General features: G+C 34.5%; 6 protein-coding genes across 6 annotated transcripts; 4 read left to right on the top strand and 2 right to left on the bottom strand.

The window, feature by feature from the left end:
* Positions 1-43: 43 nt before the first annotated feature.
* Positions 44-2,321, bottom strand: LOC124443056 (eukaryotic initiation factor 4A-III). The gene is made up of 12 exons (XM_046993581.1): positions 2,131-2,321; positions 1,973-2,045; positions 1,837-1,903; positions 1,693-1,755; positions 1,485-1,617; positions 1,339-1,419; positions 1,217-1,269; positions 1,064-1,152; positions 842-980; positions 497-720; positions 297-424; positions 44-225 (listed from the first exon to the last, which is right to left on the bottom strand). Exons 1-12 carry the CDS (start codon positions 2,300-2,302, stop codon positions 209-211), a joined length of 1,239 nt encoding a protein of 412 aa, XP_046849537.1. The 5' UTR covers positions 2,303-2,321; the 3' UTR covers positions 44-208.
* On the top strand, positions 2,194-3,986 carry LOC124443061. Its single transcript, XM_046993585.1, has 4 exons — positions 2,194-2,487; positions 2,573-2,961; positions 3,050-3,218; positions 3,326-3,986. The coding sequence occupies exons 1-4, from the start codon at positions 2,473-2,475 to the stop codon at positions 3,653-3,655; spliced, it is 903 nt and encodes a 300-aa protein (XP_046849541.1). The 5' UTR covers positions 2,194-2,472; the 3' UTR covers positions 3,656-3,986.
* On the top strand, positions 3,326-7,628 carry LOC124443054 (F-box/LRR-repeat protein 20-like). Its single transcript, XM_046993578.1, has 2 exons — positions 3,326-3,420; positions 5,815-7,628. The coding sequence occupies exon 2, from the start codon at positions 6,018-6,020 to the stop codon at positions 7,413-7,415; it is 1,398 nt and encodes a 465-aa protein (XP_046849534.1). The 5' UTR covers positions 3,326-3,420; positions 5,815-6,017; the 3' UTR covers positions 7,416-7,628.
* Positions 7,629-7,726: 98 nt separating this feature from the next.
* LOC124441760 (coiled-coil domain-containing protein 42 like-2-like) lies at positions 7,727-10,646 on the top strand. The gene is given in 11 exon segments (XM_046992226.1): positions 7,727-7,940; positions 8,024-8,063; positions 8,393-8,483; positions 8,486-8,556; positions 8,748-8,905; positions 9,020-9,102; positions 9,199-9,311; positions 9,522-9,581; positions 9,656-9,766; positions 9,851-9,967; positions 10,217-10,646. Coding segments are annotated over 11 exon segments (1,071 nt in total). The 5' UTR covers positions 7,727-7,881; the 3' UTR covers positions 10,385-10,646.
* Positions 10,647-10,786: 140 nt separating this feature from the next.
* LOC124441761 (E3 ubiquitin-protein ligase RNF8-like) lies at positions 10,787-13,287 on the bottom strand. Its single transcript, XM_046992227.1, has 6 exons — positions 12,975-13,287; positions 12,581-12,820; positions 12,096-12,509; positions 11,596-12,019; positions 11,294-11,479; positions 10,787-10,827 (listed from the first exon to the last, which is right to left on the bottom strand). The coding sequence occupies exons 1-6, from the start codon at positions 13,218-13,220 to the stop codon at positions 10,787-10,789; spliced, it is 1,551 nt and encodes a 516-aa protein (XP_046848183.1). The 5' UTR covers positions 13,221-13,287.
* A 184-nt stretch (positions 13,288-13,471) lies between these two features.
* On the top strand, positions 13,472-16,551 carry LOC124443048. The gene is made up of 8 exons (XM_046993570.1): positions 13,472-13,734; positions 13,813-13,887; positions 14,109-14,197; positions 14,270-14,442; positions 14,514-14,599; positions 14,706-14,781; positions 14,880-15,997; positions 16,114-16,551. Exons 1-8 carry the CDS (start codon positions 13,656-13,658, stop codon positions 16,338-16,340), a joined length of 1,923 nt encoding a protein of 640 aa, XP_046849526.1. The 5' UTR covers positions 13,472-13,655; the 3' UTR covers positions 16,341-16,551.
* Positions 16,552-16,577: the final 26 nt, after the last annotated feature.

A 16,577-nucleotide genomic window follows, 5' to 3' on the forward strand; every position in this document is an offset into this window, starting at 1 on the left:
GGATTTTACAGGTATTACAGAAAATTAATTTGACGCGCTGATCTTTTATGGTAAATTTATATTTAAACATGCATACAAAAGATCAAATGTTTTTTGTACAAATCAAACCATGTCTATACATTAGAAAGTAGGTTGACAGCTAAAATAATGCTCTTTAAGACACATCTTTTGATAATGTGGACCACATTTTTTGTCTTTGCGCCAATCTTTAGATCAAATCAGCCACTAGAAAATATGTTAAACAAAATGAATACTTTTCTTTAAGTGAATACATTTGCAATGAGTAAAGCACCAACCATTCATAGGCATTTCATCAATTTGTGTACTGTAATACTGCTCAATGTCTCGAAGGATTCTTATATCATCTGACTTAACAAAGTTAATGGCGACGCCTTTACGACCAAATCGACCAGAACGACCAATTCTGCAAAGAAATTGGTAATAAGAAACTTAATGAAAATTGTTCAGTTTGATTTCCACAAATGAAAAAACATACCTGTGAATGTATAATTCACGATTGTTGGGAAGATCATAGTTGATAACGAGGGATACTTGAGCTACATCTAATCCTCGAGCCCATACATCTGTGGATATCAATACCCTACTCTGACCACTGCGGAACTCTTTCATGATAGCCTCTCTTTCTTTTTGTGGCATGTCTCCATGCATTGCAGACACAGTGAAGTTTGCTTCACGCATTTTCTCTGTTAACCAATCAACCTGTAGAATTTAGAAATCCATGTGTTGAAATATGTTGTAGAGTGTGAATGGGGTGTCCTATGGATTGCAATAATGAGAAAGATAACATGTGGGTTATGTACCAGTATGTGACATCACATACCTTTCGCTTTGTGTTACAGAATATCACAGCTTGGGTAATGGTAAGTGTATCATATAAATCACACAACGTATCAAACTTCCATTCTTCACGTTCCACAGCAACAAAAAATTGTTTAATTCCCTCCAGTGTCAGTTCATCACTGAAATTATGAACAGAGTATTCAATTGATTGAAATTGTTTTAAAGTTTGTTTTTTTAATTAAGTTGTGACGAAGATATGTACCGTTTTACCAAGATGCGAATTGGATCAGTCATGAATCGTGATGTCATTTCAAGGATTTCATGGGGTAATGTAGCACTTATGAGAATGACCTATAAGGTACCACATTGTATAAGTGTAAAAATCGAACTGTAATGAGGTAAGTAATGAACAAACCTGTGTTGCTGGTGGTAGATGTCTATAAACATCATAGATCTGTTCTTTGAAACCTATATAATAAAAAACAAGATGATGAACAACTTTGCTTTGCAAAAATTAACTGTCATATCTTGAAAAACCTTTGTTGAGCATTTCATCAGCTTCATCCAAGATAAACATTTTTATGTTTCGTGTCCGTAAATTTCTACGCTGAATCATGTCTATAACAAAGTGGCATCTAGTTAACAATAATAAGTTAATTATGCATAATTTTTTTTCAACCAACCAAAGACTCGTCCTGGAGTTCCAGAAACAATATGCTGTCCATAATCTAGTTTCCTGATATCTTCACCAACATTTGTACCTCCAATACAAGCATGACACTGAACATTCATGTAGTCACCAAGTGCTAGACATACCTTAAACAGGAATTAAATTAGTTAATATTAGTATACACGAGTCATATTTTATGTGTCTTCCAGTTTTAAACTAACTTTCTGAATCTGATTTGCCAGTTCCCTAGTTGGTGACAACACAAGAACTTGTGGTTCTCTGCTCTGAAATGTAGCAGAGGGGTAAAAATAGTTGTTGGTGATTAATGCAGTTACAATAACACAGATTTTAAAATTTTGATTTACCTGTGTATCAAGACATTGAAGGGAAGCTATAGAGAAAGTTGCTGTCTTTCCTGTTCCTGACTGTGATCTAAGACCAAAAAATGAATTTCTTAACTTGGTACTAAGCTATAAATTTATGAAACAAGCGACTTCATACTGTGCAATCACATCGCGCCCTTTGAGAATTGGCTTTATGGCTCTTTGTTGAATAGCTGATGGTTTTTCAAAGCCTTTGAGGAAATAAGGTGGATTCAAATTCTACACGAGTAAAACGACTAAAGTTTGCACTTTGTGTAGAAATGTTTGTAAACAAACCATAAGCGTATATTCCACGTAAAAGATCCTCTCGAAGGCCTATACTATCAAAAGTGGGAATAACTTCAACTCCTTCCGATGTCTCGTATTCAACTTTGGTTAAATCTTCTTCAACATCATCATTTTGCACTTTGGTTCTTGACCCACGTTGTTCACGATAAGCCGCCGCCATCTTGAGAAAACACACAATGATTATCGTGAAGCATACTGGGATGTAATCTGAATGAAAAAAGCGGATGTGGGCGGGAATATGAAGAAATATCATCACTTGCAGTGCAGATACGGTGCTTCACAAAAATGTTCGAAGTTTGACGAGGCGGACGAGGAAAAGCATTGCAGAAAATGTCGTATAGCCAGGTATGCCACCTAAAACTAAGTGTTTTATTTTTTTTATTTCGAGAATCGTGTTTTAGTTTGATGGAAGTTAATATTCTTACTTCAGGAAATGTTGATACTCAAGGACTCGATTGACAGTTTGTCTCAGTTGTTGGAGGAATTGCTTGAAAAAGCTCAACAACATGTGATGGAGTCCGTGGAAAATTTCGTCAGTGATAAAATTCGCTGTCTTGGCAAAGCTATAGGGGGCTATTACACTTGCATGAGCAAAATAAAGGCGTCTACTAGAGCAGAATTTGAGGAAATGTGGAAAAGTCATTATCATGATAGGCATGTCAGGGAAAGTATTGAGAATTTACTTGAAGTTGAGGAGAACTGGGATCAATTCTTGAAAGATGTGGATCAAAAAATTGGTGGTAATCAATCTGCAAGTAGTGTAAATGTTGGCACACAAGCACCCATGGATCTACCTATCTTTAATATCACCACTTCAAGGTATTAAATTCACAAAATTTCCTTCAAACTGGCTACTTTGATTATATATAAAGGCAATCAAAGCATGTATGATGTTTATTTTATACAGCTCTACAACCTTGGGCTTATTCAAAAGTGGATATGATTTTTTATTGCTAATATTTTTGCGTCATTTTGCTTGATTGCCTTGACGGGACCATGTGGCTCAAATTGAAAAATCGCTGGCAGAATTCGAGCAAAAAAATACAAAGGTTGCTGTAGTGAGCTTTGGATCAAAGGTTAGTTGTCATTATCTCTATCAGTGCTTATTTTGATCAACTCCTTTTTCATAGTGGTTTGTGTGCACTTGATGAATTAATGAATAATGAAGTACTTATTTTAATAGGAGAAAGCAGTTTTATGGGTGGAAGATACAAAATGTAGTATTCCTATGTTACTGGATAAAGATCGTGATGTCTATGTTGCTTTTGGACTAGGCAGGTCAGTGTCTAAAGTCTGGGCAATATCTACTATAGTGTATTATGCAGAACAGAAGCTTGCTGGTCGCTCCTTGCTGGCAATGCTTAATGAAGATGATCCTCACCAACTTGGTGGGGATTTTATCATCAACAGTGATGGTAAATTTCTTTTGGTTTATCACAGTAAAACATCAACTGACAGACCTTCTGTTGACTATCTTCTCAACTATCTACAATCTTCCATTAATGCACAATAATCTTTTGAAGTGTGGAGATTATTTTGTGTTGAAGTCTATGAGTTTTATCATGACCTTATAAATGACAATGGTTTCCGAAACCTTTGAGTGGTGGTTGTCATTTGATGTTGTATAAGGTTAATAATGTGGTCAATTAGTGGTGGTTATCATTTGATGTTGTATAACATTAATAATGTGGTCAATTAGTGGTGGATATTGTTTGATGTTGTATAACATTAATAATGTGGTCAAATAGTGGTGGATATTGTTTGATGTTGTATAACATTAATATTGTGGTCAATTAGTGGTGGTTATCATTTGATGTTGTATAACATTAATAATGTGGTCAATTAGTGGTTATCATTTGATGTTGTATAACATTAATAATGTGGCAATTAGTGGTGGTTATCATTTGATGTTGTATAACATTAATAATGTGGTCAATTAGTGGTGGTTATCATTTGATGTTGTATAACATTAATAATGTGGTCAATTAGTGGTGGATATCGTTTGATGTTGTATAACACATAATGTGGCAACTAGTGGTGGATATCGTTTGATGTTGTATAACATTAATAATGTGGTCAATTAGTGGTGGATATCGTTTGATGTTGTATAACATTAATAATGTGGTCAATTAGTGGTAGATATCATTTGATGTTGTATAGCATTAATAATGTGGTCAATTAGTGGTGGATATCGTTTGATGTTGTATAACATTAATAATGTGGTCAATTAGTGGTGGATATCATTTGATGTTGTATAACATTAATAATGTGGTCAATTAGTGGTGGATATCGATTTGATGTTGTATAACATTAATAATGTGGTCAATTAGTGGTGGTTATCATTTGATGTTGTATAACATTAATAATGTGGTCAATTAGTGGTGGTTATCGTTTGATGTTGTATAAAATTAATAATGTAGCCAATGACTTTTGAGGTTTATTGTTTTTTGTGTGAATTTTGTTGGACTTAATTTAAAAACTTCTTAATGATTTAAATATTTCACGATGATGGAAATGTATGTAATTAAAACTAAATCACATCATCAGCATTTGTAATTAAAATTTAAGGTTTGCAATTTCAACTAGGGCAAAAACGAAAAATTTGTCAGTTGTCACCAGTCTTTTTCTTGGTTCGTACGTTTTTTAACACATCGGTTGACATGTGACTTGGCAGAATATTCAATTTTTTCATTGCTGTTGATTTACATTTATTTCCATCCAGTAACACACCATTAACGCCTCTATTTCAACTCTGCCTTGGTGACGCTGAAAATAGACTCTTTAGTAGACTGTAAGATTGGAAACAATCGATTGCTATGAAGTGCTTGTTATTGTGTTTATTATGGGATAAAGAATTGTTAGAAAGGTCCTTCACGGATAGAAAGAATGGATTGTTCAATTTAGGCAAAGCAAACCGGGAAACATCACATAGAACTGTCTTTTGCCGTTTATCGACAACTGTGTCGACTGTAGTTCACGTATTGTAAACTTTTTGACATTACTTTGAGAGCTTTTTTTCAGAATGAACAATTAATGATACAACGCATTGATTGTTATGACTCGTACGTTCTCCTCTATGATTGCTGGTACTTTTCTTTGTTCATTGTTTTTTATTTTGAATCTATGTGACCGGATGCCGAAGTTTGCGCAGTCACTACGAAACAACCAGTCAAAACGATGGATTTTTGTCATGCTGTGATCGCCTTTCAATTATACCACCTGTACAACAACGTCACCTTATTATATACTACCTGCAAGCATGTTGCCATGTTTAACGCGTGATTTCATTTCACTGATCTTTTTTATAAATCACTGAGGGAAACTCATCGAAAGAGACACCTGGGCATTTGTTGTTGTTTTTTATAGTAAAGGTCGGCGTGCTCCTCTTTTGCGTTATTGTGATTATTTTAAGTGGAAAGTTTACGCGTTTGTGAATAATTGCCCCCACTGGCATATAATAGACCACCGGTAAATTATTTTTATAAAACAAATTAACAATGTTTGGTGTTATGAAAGATCATATCTTCATTTAATTTCATTTAATGTTTGGTGATGTTATTCAGCATGAGAAACTTGGAAATCAGTCTATGTATTAAATGGAAATGTCAGATGTCATTTTCCAGCTTTTTTCAATTGGATGTTTCTATTTTTATTTTCATGGCTGGGAAATAGAGCGCGAAATAAGAAAGGAGAACACCAAATGATCTCAATTGTTTAATAGATTGTCTTTGAAACAAAATGTTTTCTTATGGTAATTATGGCCTACATTGAAACACATGCCAAGTGTTTATATTAAAGCAAAATATGAAAGAAAACAGAGAAGTAGCGGGCACCGTTCCAGGCAATAGCTATAGTTCGAAGATAACTCGGAAAGTATGGAAAAGCCTTTACGTGCTTTAAACGGGTTGGAGTTATCATGTCTCAATAAGAAATCGTTGGAATGTTTACCTGACGATGTTTTCGCTCGGATTTTATCGTATTTACCGAAGATCTTACTCGTTCGCCTTTCTATTGTGAATTCGCGTTGGTATCGTATTTGTTACGATGCTTCTCTGTGGCGAAATATTTGTGTACCATTTGATTATCGACATAATTTTAGTGATCGTACATTAATGAAATTGACTGCTTACAGTCGCAATGTGAACAAGCTTTGTTTTGTCGAATGTGTTAATCTTTCTGACGATTCATTATGCTTTATATCCAAACATTGTCCAAACATGAAGAAATTACAGCTTTGTGGTTGTGTTCAGATCACTGATATTGGCATGATGCATATCGCCCGACGTTCTACAAAACTCAGAAAGTTAGGAATAGCGAAGACTAAAATCACTAATAAAAGTTTAAATGTACTACTTCAAAACAATCTATTCCTCACTAGTCTCGAAGCAAGCACACAAGCCTGTACTGTTGACACATTCAAAGCGTTGAAACGTTGTAAGAATTTCCAAAAGCTCAAAGTGTACGAAATCTCAGAAGATGTATTGGTGAAAGATGACCACATTTATTTGGACGATGAAATGCTAGACGCAATCGGGAAATCATGTCCTAATTTGACGCATTTAGCTTTAATTTATGATAATGTTGAGATTACTGACTCATCTGTTGGAGCGCTCGGTAAAGGATCTCCGCTACTTCGGACCGTTGAAATTGACAGCTGTCCTTTTGTAGGCGACGATGGTGTTCGTGCTTTGCTTGAAAATTGTTCATTGGAACAACTTCACCTTGGAGAAAGTAAGATTACCGATGCTACCTTGTGTAGAATAGCAAAATATTTACCAATGATCAGGAGCTTGAAGTTAGAACATAGTGATATTACAGATTTTGGCATGATTCAACTATTGGAACATTGTAAATATCTAGAGGAACTAAGTGTGGGTGTCAAAGAACCTGGAAACATAACGGATATTACTGCCTGTATCATGTGTTGTTATTCTGGATCGTATTTATGCTCATTGGAGTTTAATTCCTGTGCCATAAGTGATCGTGGATTGAGTATTTTAGCGAATAACTCCATTCTGTTGACATCATTATGTTTGAAATCGTGTACTAAGATAACGTTTGATGGTCTAATGTCGTGTTTGAAACATTGTCAAGGCTTGCAGTTGTTGGATGTTTCTTTCTCGGGACTTGTTAAAAGCACTGAACACCTCATGGATATTGCTTCTATCTTGCCTAACCTATGTTCACTGGCTGCCGTAGATGTCAACTGTATGTCTGATCAAGATTTGGAACTGTTCCATTCTCTTTATCCACTTGTTGAAGTGCGTCTTTAACGTTGAGGACTGTGTACGAGTCGAAAGGGTTGTGAGCTAGTGCCGTATGATTGTCATCTAAATGTGTGTTGTCGTGAAGTGGACTCGCGAAAGTCTTTGAAGTTCTTCCTTAAAAAACGTTGCATGCATTTCAGCTCACCTGTGAGAGAAATAGAAAATCACTTGTATTAATCACGTGTTTTAAATTGAAATAAATCGTCATAGTAAATTAAATGATGTTCTTTCTGTTTATACATGACGCTCATTATTCCAAAGTTCTGTTATAATGCTAAATAAATACTTTTATTATTTAAAGTCGTGCATTTTCTCACCTGCTTTAGTAATGGTTGTACTGGCCATGATTGACATTTAATCAGAAGTATTTACATAACCTTAATCCAAGGTGACTTTAGTTACAAAGCTTTTCCGATTCTTCATCGCAATATCGCAATGGACAGTTGATCTTCTAGAAACTAACTCAAAACGAATGGCTAAAAACGTTAATTCGACACTGCAAAGGCAAAATGTTTTTGTTACACAATATAGGTAATATCTGATTCGATTTTGATTCATTTTAGTTAGTAAAGACTGCTCAGCAGCGCTAATCCAATGTTTTTGAACATTTTCAGAGGTCCAGAAGAACAAAGCGATTCCGTTTTTGTAAATGAGGTATAAATATTATTTTAGTTTGAATAAATTGTGTTATAAAATAACTTCACATGATCTAAGAATGAAGTACAAGATGCGATATTTCACCATCATTGCATATACAAGTTTATTTTCAGTGAATATAATCCTTCTTGTCTTCAATTGCGTTCTTCGATAATCTGTTTATTTGATCAATAGTTCATTTTAAGCTCTACCCGCATTAATAGCTGTGCAATTTAACAAAATGAAACCAGTTTGTTTCGTTTTCAAATCATAGAATTAGACATAAAATTGCTCTTCACTTCAGTTTTTCCTTTTCACTTTATAATCATGTTAAATGTCTTTTCAAGCTCCTGTCGAGCGACATAGAGACCGTTCGTTCGACTTTTGTGGTCAAAGAAGCAAGCGGGGCATATAAAGCTCGACAGGAGTTATTAATGAAAAACAAGACTATGAAGCAAAGATGTTGGCGTGTAAAACAAAAGAAAAAGATTTAAGAATACGGCAAATGCAGGTGCGTGTTTACTTACTATTTTCATTCATCGGCATTTTTTAAATGAACAGGAAATACATAGTTTGGTTAAAAAAGCGCAATTTTTAGCTAGAACATCCTAGAAATAACTGACTCTCCCCTCACTTAGTTATGTTACGTTGCATGCATGAAGGACAAAATTTGTGAATTTTGCAATTTTTACAAATTTCTAGATAGAAGAAAAAGTAAATAAGTTTGATAAGTTTATCAAAGAAACAGAAATGAAGCGTCGACGTGCTTTAGAGAAACATCAAGTTGAAAAACGACTCAATGAAATGAAAACGAGAGAATTAAAAATTCACAGCGAAGAATTAGAAAAACTTCGACAAAAGTGAGTAGCTAACTACAAAAAATTTATCGTTTTTGTAGCCTGGTGTCGACTGATTATATTTTAAGCTATATAAACGAAGTCACTGTTATGTCTGTAAACTATCGTTCTACGCAGACTTCGACAATTACAAAGAAAAGTTGAGAAGCTATCCGTTTATCAGAAATATTTGATGAAGGTTGCACAGTTATCTCCTGAAGGTTACATTTTGACGTTTCTCGTGGTTTTCAAAGCAAAGTTTCATCAAAATGTATTTTATGATGCTTGCTCTGAAATTTAGCTACAACTCTCTTTAGATTATTTCGATAGCACAAGTGATTCAGTTTTGCTTGGAATCATGGCGCGGTATAATACTCTTTATACCATGCAAAATTTTGTTTCTTTGGCGCAGAACGAAAAGAGCAAGGAGGTAGATTATTCTTTTTTTATATATTTCTGTAAGCACTCTATAAAAATATTATAACCACTACATATAAGTGTTATATTGTTGTCATGGCGGAGGATGATTGGCGGTTGTTGAACAAATCTTACCTTACGAGCACAACGCCACTGTTGAGCTTGTATCTCTACAGTTTTATCGTTCTCTGTTAAATGATGCTTTTCTGGACCTTCTTTTAAGATTGAATCGTACCAACATATTATTCAAAATGCTAAACAGAAACACTATCAAGAGATAATGGTTAGTTTTGTGGAATGCAATGATGGTTGGTATGCGAGTGAAGATGCAATTATAACCTCACTTGCATATTTCAGGTGGACAACAACAATATAGCAAGACTTCAAAACCAGCTTGAAGATCTTACACACATCAACGCTCATCTAGAACATGTATTACAAACAAACGAGAATTTCTATCGACAACAGGTTGGTTTGAATAATGATGTGTGTGCGTAAACTCTCGATTGCAATTACCTGGGCTGCAAATATAACGCCATGCTTCTTGTTCAGCGAACTGTACTTGGCCAGGTGAAACTTGCTGTCCTTAATCTCGCAGAGAAATGCACGAAGAAGAACAATGTATCATTGGTAGATCTTGATATCTTTCAGATGCTAACCATAATTGAAGTAAGTTATTTTAACAGTCATGTGATGATCATCAGAAAAGATATCATGTTGAGAGTTATGAACCTCCCATCCCCTTGAATAGCGAAGCATTCAAAATCACAGACGAAAATATTCAAACGAATATCCATCCAGGGAGGGAATCGCCTTTGTTTCCTGCTCTAGTTAGGAGATGAATCAATGGCATTAAGTGCGTACACAAAAATCAAAGATGTCCGTGTGTAAGTTAGTATTATATTAATATTTTTCCAGGAGTTTCTTCGTGAACAACAAGACATTTTTACTATGGCTCGTAACATGCAAACATCAGAATTACTTGCTTCAATGAAGCAGTCGGAGAATAGTGATGGTGAGATAAGGTTGACAAATCGATGTATGATCAGAGCCTCTATCAGCAGCGCAATGAGTCCACCATTTTAGTCCTGCTAAGTATAAATATCGGAACTGAAAATTATTTATTTAGAAATGTGTTGTTTTTGAAGCAATTTGATCACAAGAATATTTTCACATCAGGAATAAATTAAACAGGCTCGCTATACGCTACTAAATTATATAGCGTTTTATATTCGCGATTCAACTTTATGTGAAGGAGTAAAGGAAACATGAAGTATGTCGACTTTTTAATATGAAGCCTAAAAAAAGTTTTTTTTTATTTCACCTATAAAAAAATTTAAACGTTTAATTTAATGTTTTTCTCTTCGCGTTTTTTCTGTCAAGATTACTTTATCATAAAAAAACAAAAATTCGGGCTAAAACGATTTAGTATCCATAACACTCAGGGTAACAATACAATTCCAGAGAGAAATCGACCAACGTTCGTCACTACCTGAATGGACAATTTTCAAACCAATGTCCTATCATACCTAAAATAAACAAAAGATATCGTACTAAAGTTGAATGTTTCAACTTCAGCAAGTTTAATACTAAGAAATACGAGTGGTGTCATTTTATTTTTGCAAAAATGAATTTCTTGGCTGCTTGTAGATGTAGATCGTTAAGGTTAATACAGTCCTCAGAAGGACTGTTTGTGTTGATGCTGATTTCTAAGGTTGTCAAAACGTTACTCACCACCAACAGTCAACAGGACTTTATAAACCTAAACAATCTACATTTGAAATTACCCCCGGGTTTAAACCATTCACTTTATAAATGTTGATTGTTGATCATAACCATAACCATAATTGCTCCGAGCTGTACTACAATCACGTGTTAGGCATAACGACACACAAGCGAAATACCTACCACAATGAAAGCAACGGTTGTTATTTTGAATTGGGAAAGGAATGCCTGCCTGCGGTTGGGCTCTTCTTCGCCTGACTTGATTATTACCTTGTTGCTGTAAAGGTGGGGGTGGTCTTTCAGGTCGAAATATCAGATGGGGAAAGAAAAAAGGAGGTACTTGACGTTCCACAATTTGTACTTCGTTTCTATCATGGTGCTCAACCACTATAGGATTGTCATGGTTGCCAATGCGACGCTGGATTTCAGGAGGAGTTTCGTCTACAATAGATATCTCTGAAAAAAACAAAAAAAAGCTTTCTTCATAAGTAGTTCAATTAATCATCACGAATAAACTCCAAAACATCCCCTACTAACTCCTTTAATCATGGATAAACCCCAAACATCCATACCTGCTGCTTTTTCTTTTCTTTCTTTAATAATCTTTACTCTACGTGACTTTGTCTCATCATCAATAGTTTCCATTACCTTTTCAACAGCACAATCTAATACTCTGGAACGAACAGGTGTTCCTTTAATGGCAGTTCTACATATGGGACAGGTATGTTTCTTCTTCATCCAGGAGTTCAAACAATAGTTACAGAATGAATGTGAACATGATAAAGTTGTTGATTCAATAAATAATTCCTGACAGATAATACAAGTTAAATCGTCTTCCAAACGTTTCGCTAAATCGTTTTCCTTCAATTTATTAATTTCCTTTCGTTTCTCCGCTAATTCCTCTCGAAGTCGTTCAACATCTTGCGCAAGTTTCATTTCATTTTTTTCCAAGCTTTGTAACTTTTCTCGCTCGACTCTGTTTTTTTCTAGTTCTTCCTATAAAGACGCAAATGGCGATATGTCAAAACGAGTTATTACTGAATAGCTTCACTTTAAGGTAATCAAAAAATACCTGTAAGCGTATTTTTTCACTCTCTTTTTGTTTTAATGCATTCTGTAAGGTTGTACGAAGTTCATTAAGTTGTACAGTTAACTCTTTGTCTTTCTCGTCGATTGTACAGTTGATTTCTTCAATTAGACTATCCTCAACTTTCTTTTTTTCTGCTAGCAAGATATCTTTCTCTTGCTCAAACTTTTGGCAAAACTCCTCTTTATGTTTTTGTTCATCTTGCAAAAGACCCCTAAGCATTTTCTCTTGTTCCCTTCCTCTATCTAATGCCTGCTTGTATTCACAAATTTGTTTTGCAAAATCTTTATCTTTCTGCTCTAACTGAATCATGTAAGCTTTTTCTTTCTCGGCAAGCAATGTCTTCAAGGCCTCTATCTTCCTTTCAGAATCTATGATTTTAAAAACTTCAGAATTTTCCTAAAAATGTTGAGTAATCATTAAGTCGTTTTTCATTAAATTCATTTTCATCATCAACATAAGGTACAAACCTTTGAGCTTAAACCACTAGTCTCAGCTTCTTCCAAGACCTTTCTGATTTTGGGTTCTGTAGCTGATTCTATCTTATCAGATTTTCGTTTGTTATCATTATTCACTAGTATTTCAAATATGTACTCAAATTCATAACATTTTTCAACCATTGCACCAAAACAGATTTTATCCCCTGATGTCAAATTATATGGTGATTCTGGCATAATCTTTTCTTCATTGACATAGACCCCATTTAAGCTCTAGGAAAGATTAAATAACGGGAGTCATCTATTAAGTGTAGAGATGTTGAAGAAGTTTCCAAAGGGGTAAGTCTCTTCATGTAGGTCAAGGCACATGCACACAAATGAACAGATCTATGTTTGTTTAAAGATTACTGTGATAAAATATACTCACATTATGGTCAATAACCGCCCATTTTCCTTCAAAAAAACAAACTGAAGCATGTTGACGAGATATCATTTGAGGCGCTTTACAAGAAAGCAATCGAACGTTCGACGCTGCAGTTCGTCCAAAAGTTGTCACTTTAGTTGCATTTAATATAATACTGTTAGGACACATTGGTTGATCTTCTCCATGACAGTGACCAACTCTCCTCATAATGGCTTGATTTTCTAAATTACTAGTCATTTTTAACGCCATTCACCGTTCTGTTTAAGTTGATAACTCTTTATTTGACTGACCACAGTGGACAGTGTTCTCCGTTGACCCCTTCATTTTATGTTGACAAATTACTGCGCGTGCGCGTATGATAAATAAATTAATGAATCACATTAAACGCCATAAATATAACATGTGGATAGGTACAATTCATATAATAATAGCAAATATTATAAAAAGTAACGTTTCTTAAATTTATCCAGAGATTAATTTTCCTTCACAGTCAAAAGAGAAAGACAAACAACTTGCCCTATATGAAAGAGCCAATTAGCCAAACAAGCACTTGACTTGACATGTGACCAACGAGCTTTGTCATTCGTGCAAAATTCGGCGGTAAATCGGCGCCATGTTTGAATTTTAACTTTGTAAAAACCTTAGGGCTTTGGCTGGCGTGGTGTTTTAGTCGAGAGAAAGGTAATGTACTTAAACGAGTTTTTCAAAATGAGAAAACGCCGAACTAAATCCTTTGAAAATGTGGAATGTTCGACTAACGTGGGTAAGTGAAAAGTTTTTTACTTAATGATAATTTTGTACGTTGTGCTAACAATATCAACTTTTCTTCGATTATTAAAAGATTTTAAGACAAAGCTGAATGACTATAGTTTTGAAGTCCAATGGCAAAAGTCTCCTGAGAGCCCAACAATTTTAGGTATTATTTCTTTGTTTCAATCAAGTGCTTTTTTTGACTACATGTAAATTTATTAAAATATCACAATTCAAAATCATAATACTTGAAACAGTCAGCTGAATCATAGCATTTGTGTATTTATGTTTAATATATATATTTTTAATATTTTTATTGGTACATATTTACCAGTAAAATCGAGCTACCTTACAAGACTTCTCTTTTTGTGTTTATCTCTATTGTAGAAGGAAAACAAGGTTGTCAGGTGGCTTCCAGTAAGAATGATGACAGAACACTAGATGTATCATACATTGTTGAAAAACTATCAAAGAATGTATGCTTCTGTGGATAATTGATTATATCTTGTATCCCTCAGTCAATCTTTAATGATGTGTGACAATTTTAGACATCACCTGTTGTAAAGCATGGAAGCTCGGCACTCTTGGAAATGTGGTTGGACAATATTGGCCAAGCAAAAAATGATAGTGATTGCAGCAAGAATTTGAAATCACCACCATTTCAACGTCGTTATACCTCTAAAAAATCAACATCAACAACCTCTACTCCTTCATTACAAAGGTTTGTAAGTTGGAAAGGCAATAAATGATTTCTAAGTGGGAAGGCTGATCAGTAACTTCACATCAATATAGACGATCACTCCGACATCAAAAGCGAAAGCTGTCCCGACAATTTCAACTTGAGATAAGAAAGTTAGTTGATGAAATCCAGTGTAGTGGTAAGTTCATATTTACATGAAGTATTCAAATAAATGAATGAATGAGTAAATGAATGAATGAATGAATTAATAAATGATTGAATCAACTACAATATTCACCTTACAGATATAAGTGCTGGGAGCAGTCAGAGTCAAAATGATTCACAAAACATGACATCCAACACTAGTTCACGTTTGAAAAAGTAAGTATCAGAATATCACTCCAGTTTACATAGCATTCAGTTTGCTATTATTACTAACACAGTCATAACTTTTAAGCTTAAACTTCTTTACATCTTAGAGTGAAGAAGAGGAGTAAATTATCTTTGAAAAAGGTAACACCTATGAAGCCTGCTTTAAACAACAATGTGAACGACAAAAACTTTCATGCCAAAGACTGTACTTTACCAACTGGTAAGATCTCTTCTAAACCACTTATATGTGAAGACAACAGTTCTATTCTTGATAATCAAACATTTGAGAATAGTTATAAATTGATGGAGGATGATATGGATGATCTGCTTTTAACCTGTCAATTGAGCAGCTCGTCTAATTTAACTGTAAGTGTCTCTGATCAACCATGTCTTAAGTGCGGTGAAAGTCCCAATGAAATGGGGACTCCAAATGTACCGGAGTCATTTTTAGCACCAAATGCTATTCAACAGGGGGTTTGCACAGAAATACAAGAAACACAAATGTTGTTTTCTGATCATGAAGAAGACACGGAAATAAATGAACGTGAGTTGAATAGTTATGAAACTACTGCTTATGAACGAGAGATTTCGGCACAAAGTGATAACTGGTTTGATGATGATGACGATGATCTTATACTTGCTACTGCCGTTCAAGAATATGAAAAATCACAAGACCTTCATGTAAAAGGTATTAAGAATGCTGCTGTGGAAGTAAAAAAGAATAAAATAAAAGATGAGATTCATCGTCAGCTATCGTCAGGGGAAAAAGATCAAAAATTGGAATGTGATAAAAAAGTTTCAAATGGGTCATCTAAACATCCTTCATTACTCCATCAAAGTTCGACTTCAAAATCCTTCAACGCGTTGAACATAGCATCAAAAAATGAAAAGAATAAAATACAATACAACACATGCAAATATTCTGACCATGTTTCTAAAAACAACAATGATCGTTATTTCACAAACATCAAAAGTTTCACGCTTGTTAACGATACCACGTCATCTCCTTTACAAAGTATCTCTGGAAACGTAGTTCCTAAGGCTACGAAGAAATATGGGAGTCGTGAGATGGAAAAGAAAATGAAAGCGAGTGATTCGAAGGATTTTGAAGAAGCGAAAAGAAAAATAAAGAAAAGTTCAAGTAAAATTCACAGTGATTTAAAGGAATTTGAATTTTGTAACGATGATGAATTGGACGATTTGTTGGACAATATTAATTTTGACGGTAATTATTGTCAATCTTTTTATGTTTTCGTGTTGTGTTGGAAAAAATTCATTAAGATATCAGATCGATTATTAAAAACTGAGACATTAATTTTTCTCTGCTTTTTTCTTCATTAGAAGTACTGTTCAGTGCAATCAAGGATACACCGTTAACCACCGCAAACTGCAAGATATCCCCTGCAAACCCCAACTGTCAAGTAACGACCCCTAAAATTTCCACCAAGATATTCACGAGTGATGAAATCGAGAAAAAAAGACTCGAAGCTCAAAGGAGACGCCTTGAGAAGGCCAAACAGAAACGTCTTACACTATCTAATAAATTGAGATATTCCAAGAAATCGTAACACGCGATCTAAAGTGGGAATCTTCAATGTGGAAATGGTTATTTTTACTGAATAATTGCGTATGTTGTAAGTTATGTTGATTAATCGGTGGCAAACGACTTATGTACAGTTTCTCAAATTGTGGTAAAATTCTGCGAAAGTAAAAAAAATGTAAAACAAATTTGTAAAGATCAACTATTATATGTGTACTGCAACTGTGTTAACTACTTTACACAATACTTTCGACGTTTATTTGAA

Source organism: Xenia sp. Carnegie-2017, unplaced genomic scaffold (assembly GCF_021976095.1).
Source record: "Xenia sp. Carnegie-2017 unplaced genomic scaffold, XeniaSp_v1 HiC_scaffold_20, whole genome shotgun sequence".
NCBI classification, from domain to species: Eukaryota; Metazoa; Cnidaria; class Anthozoa; order Malacalcyonacea; family Xeniidae; genus Xenia; species Xenia sp. Carnegie-2017.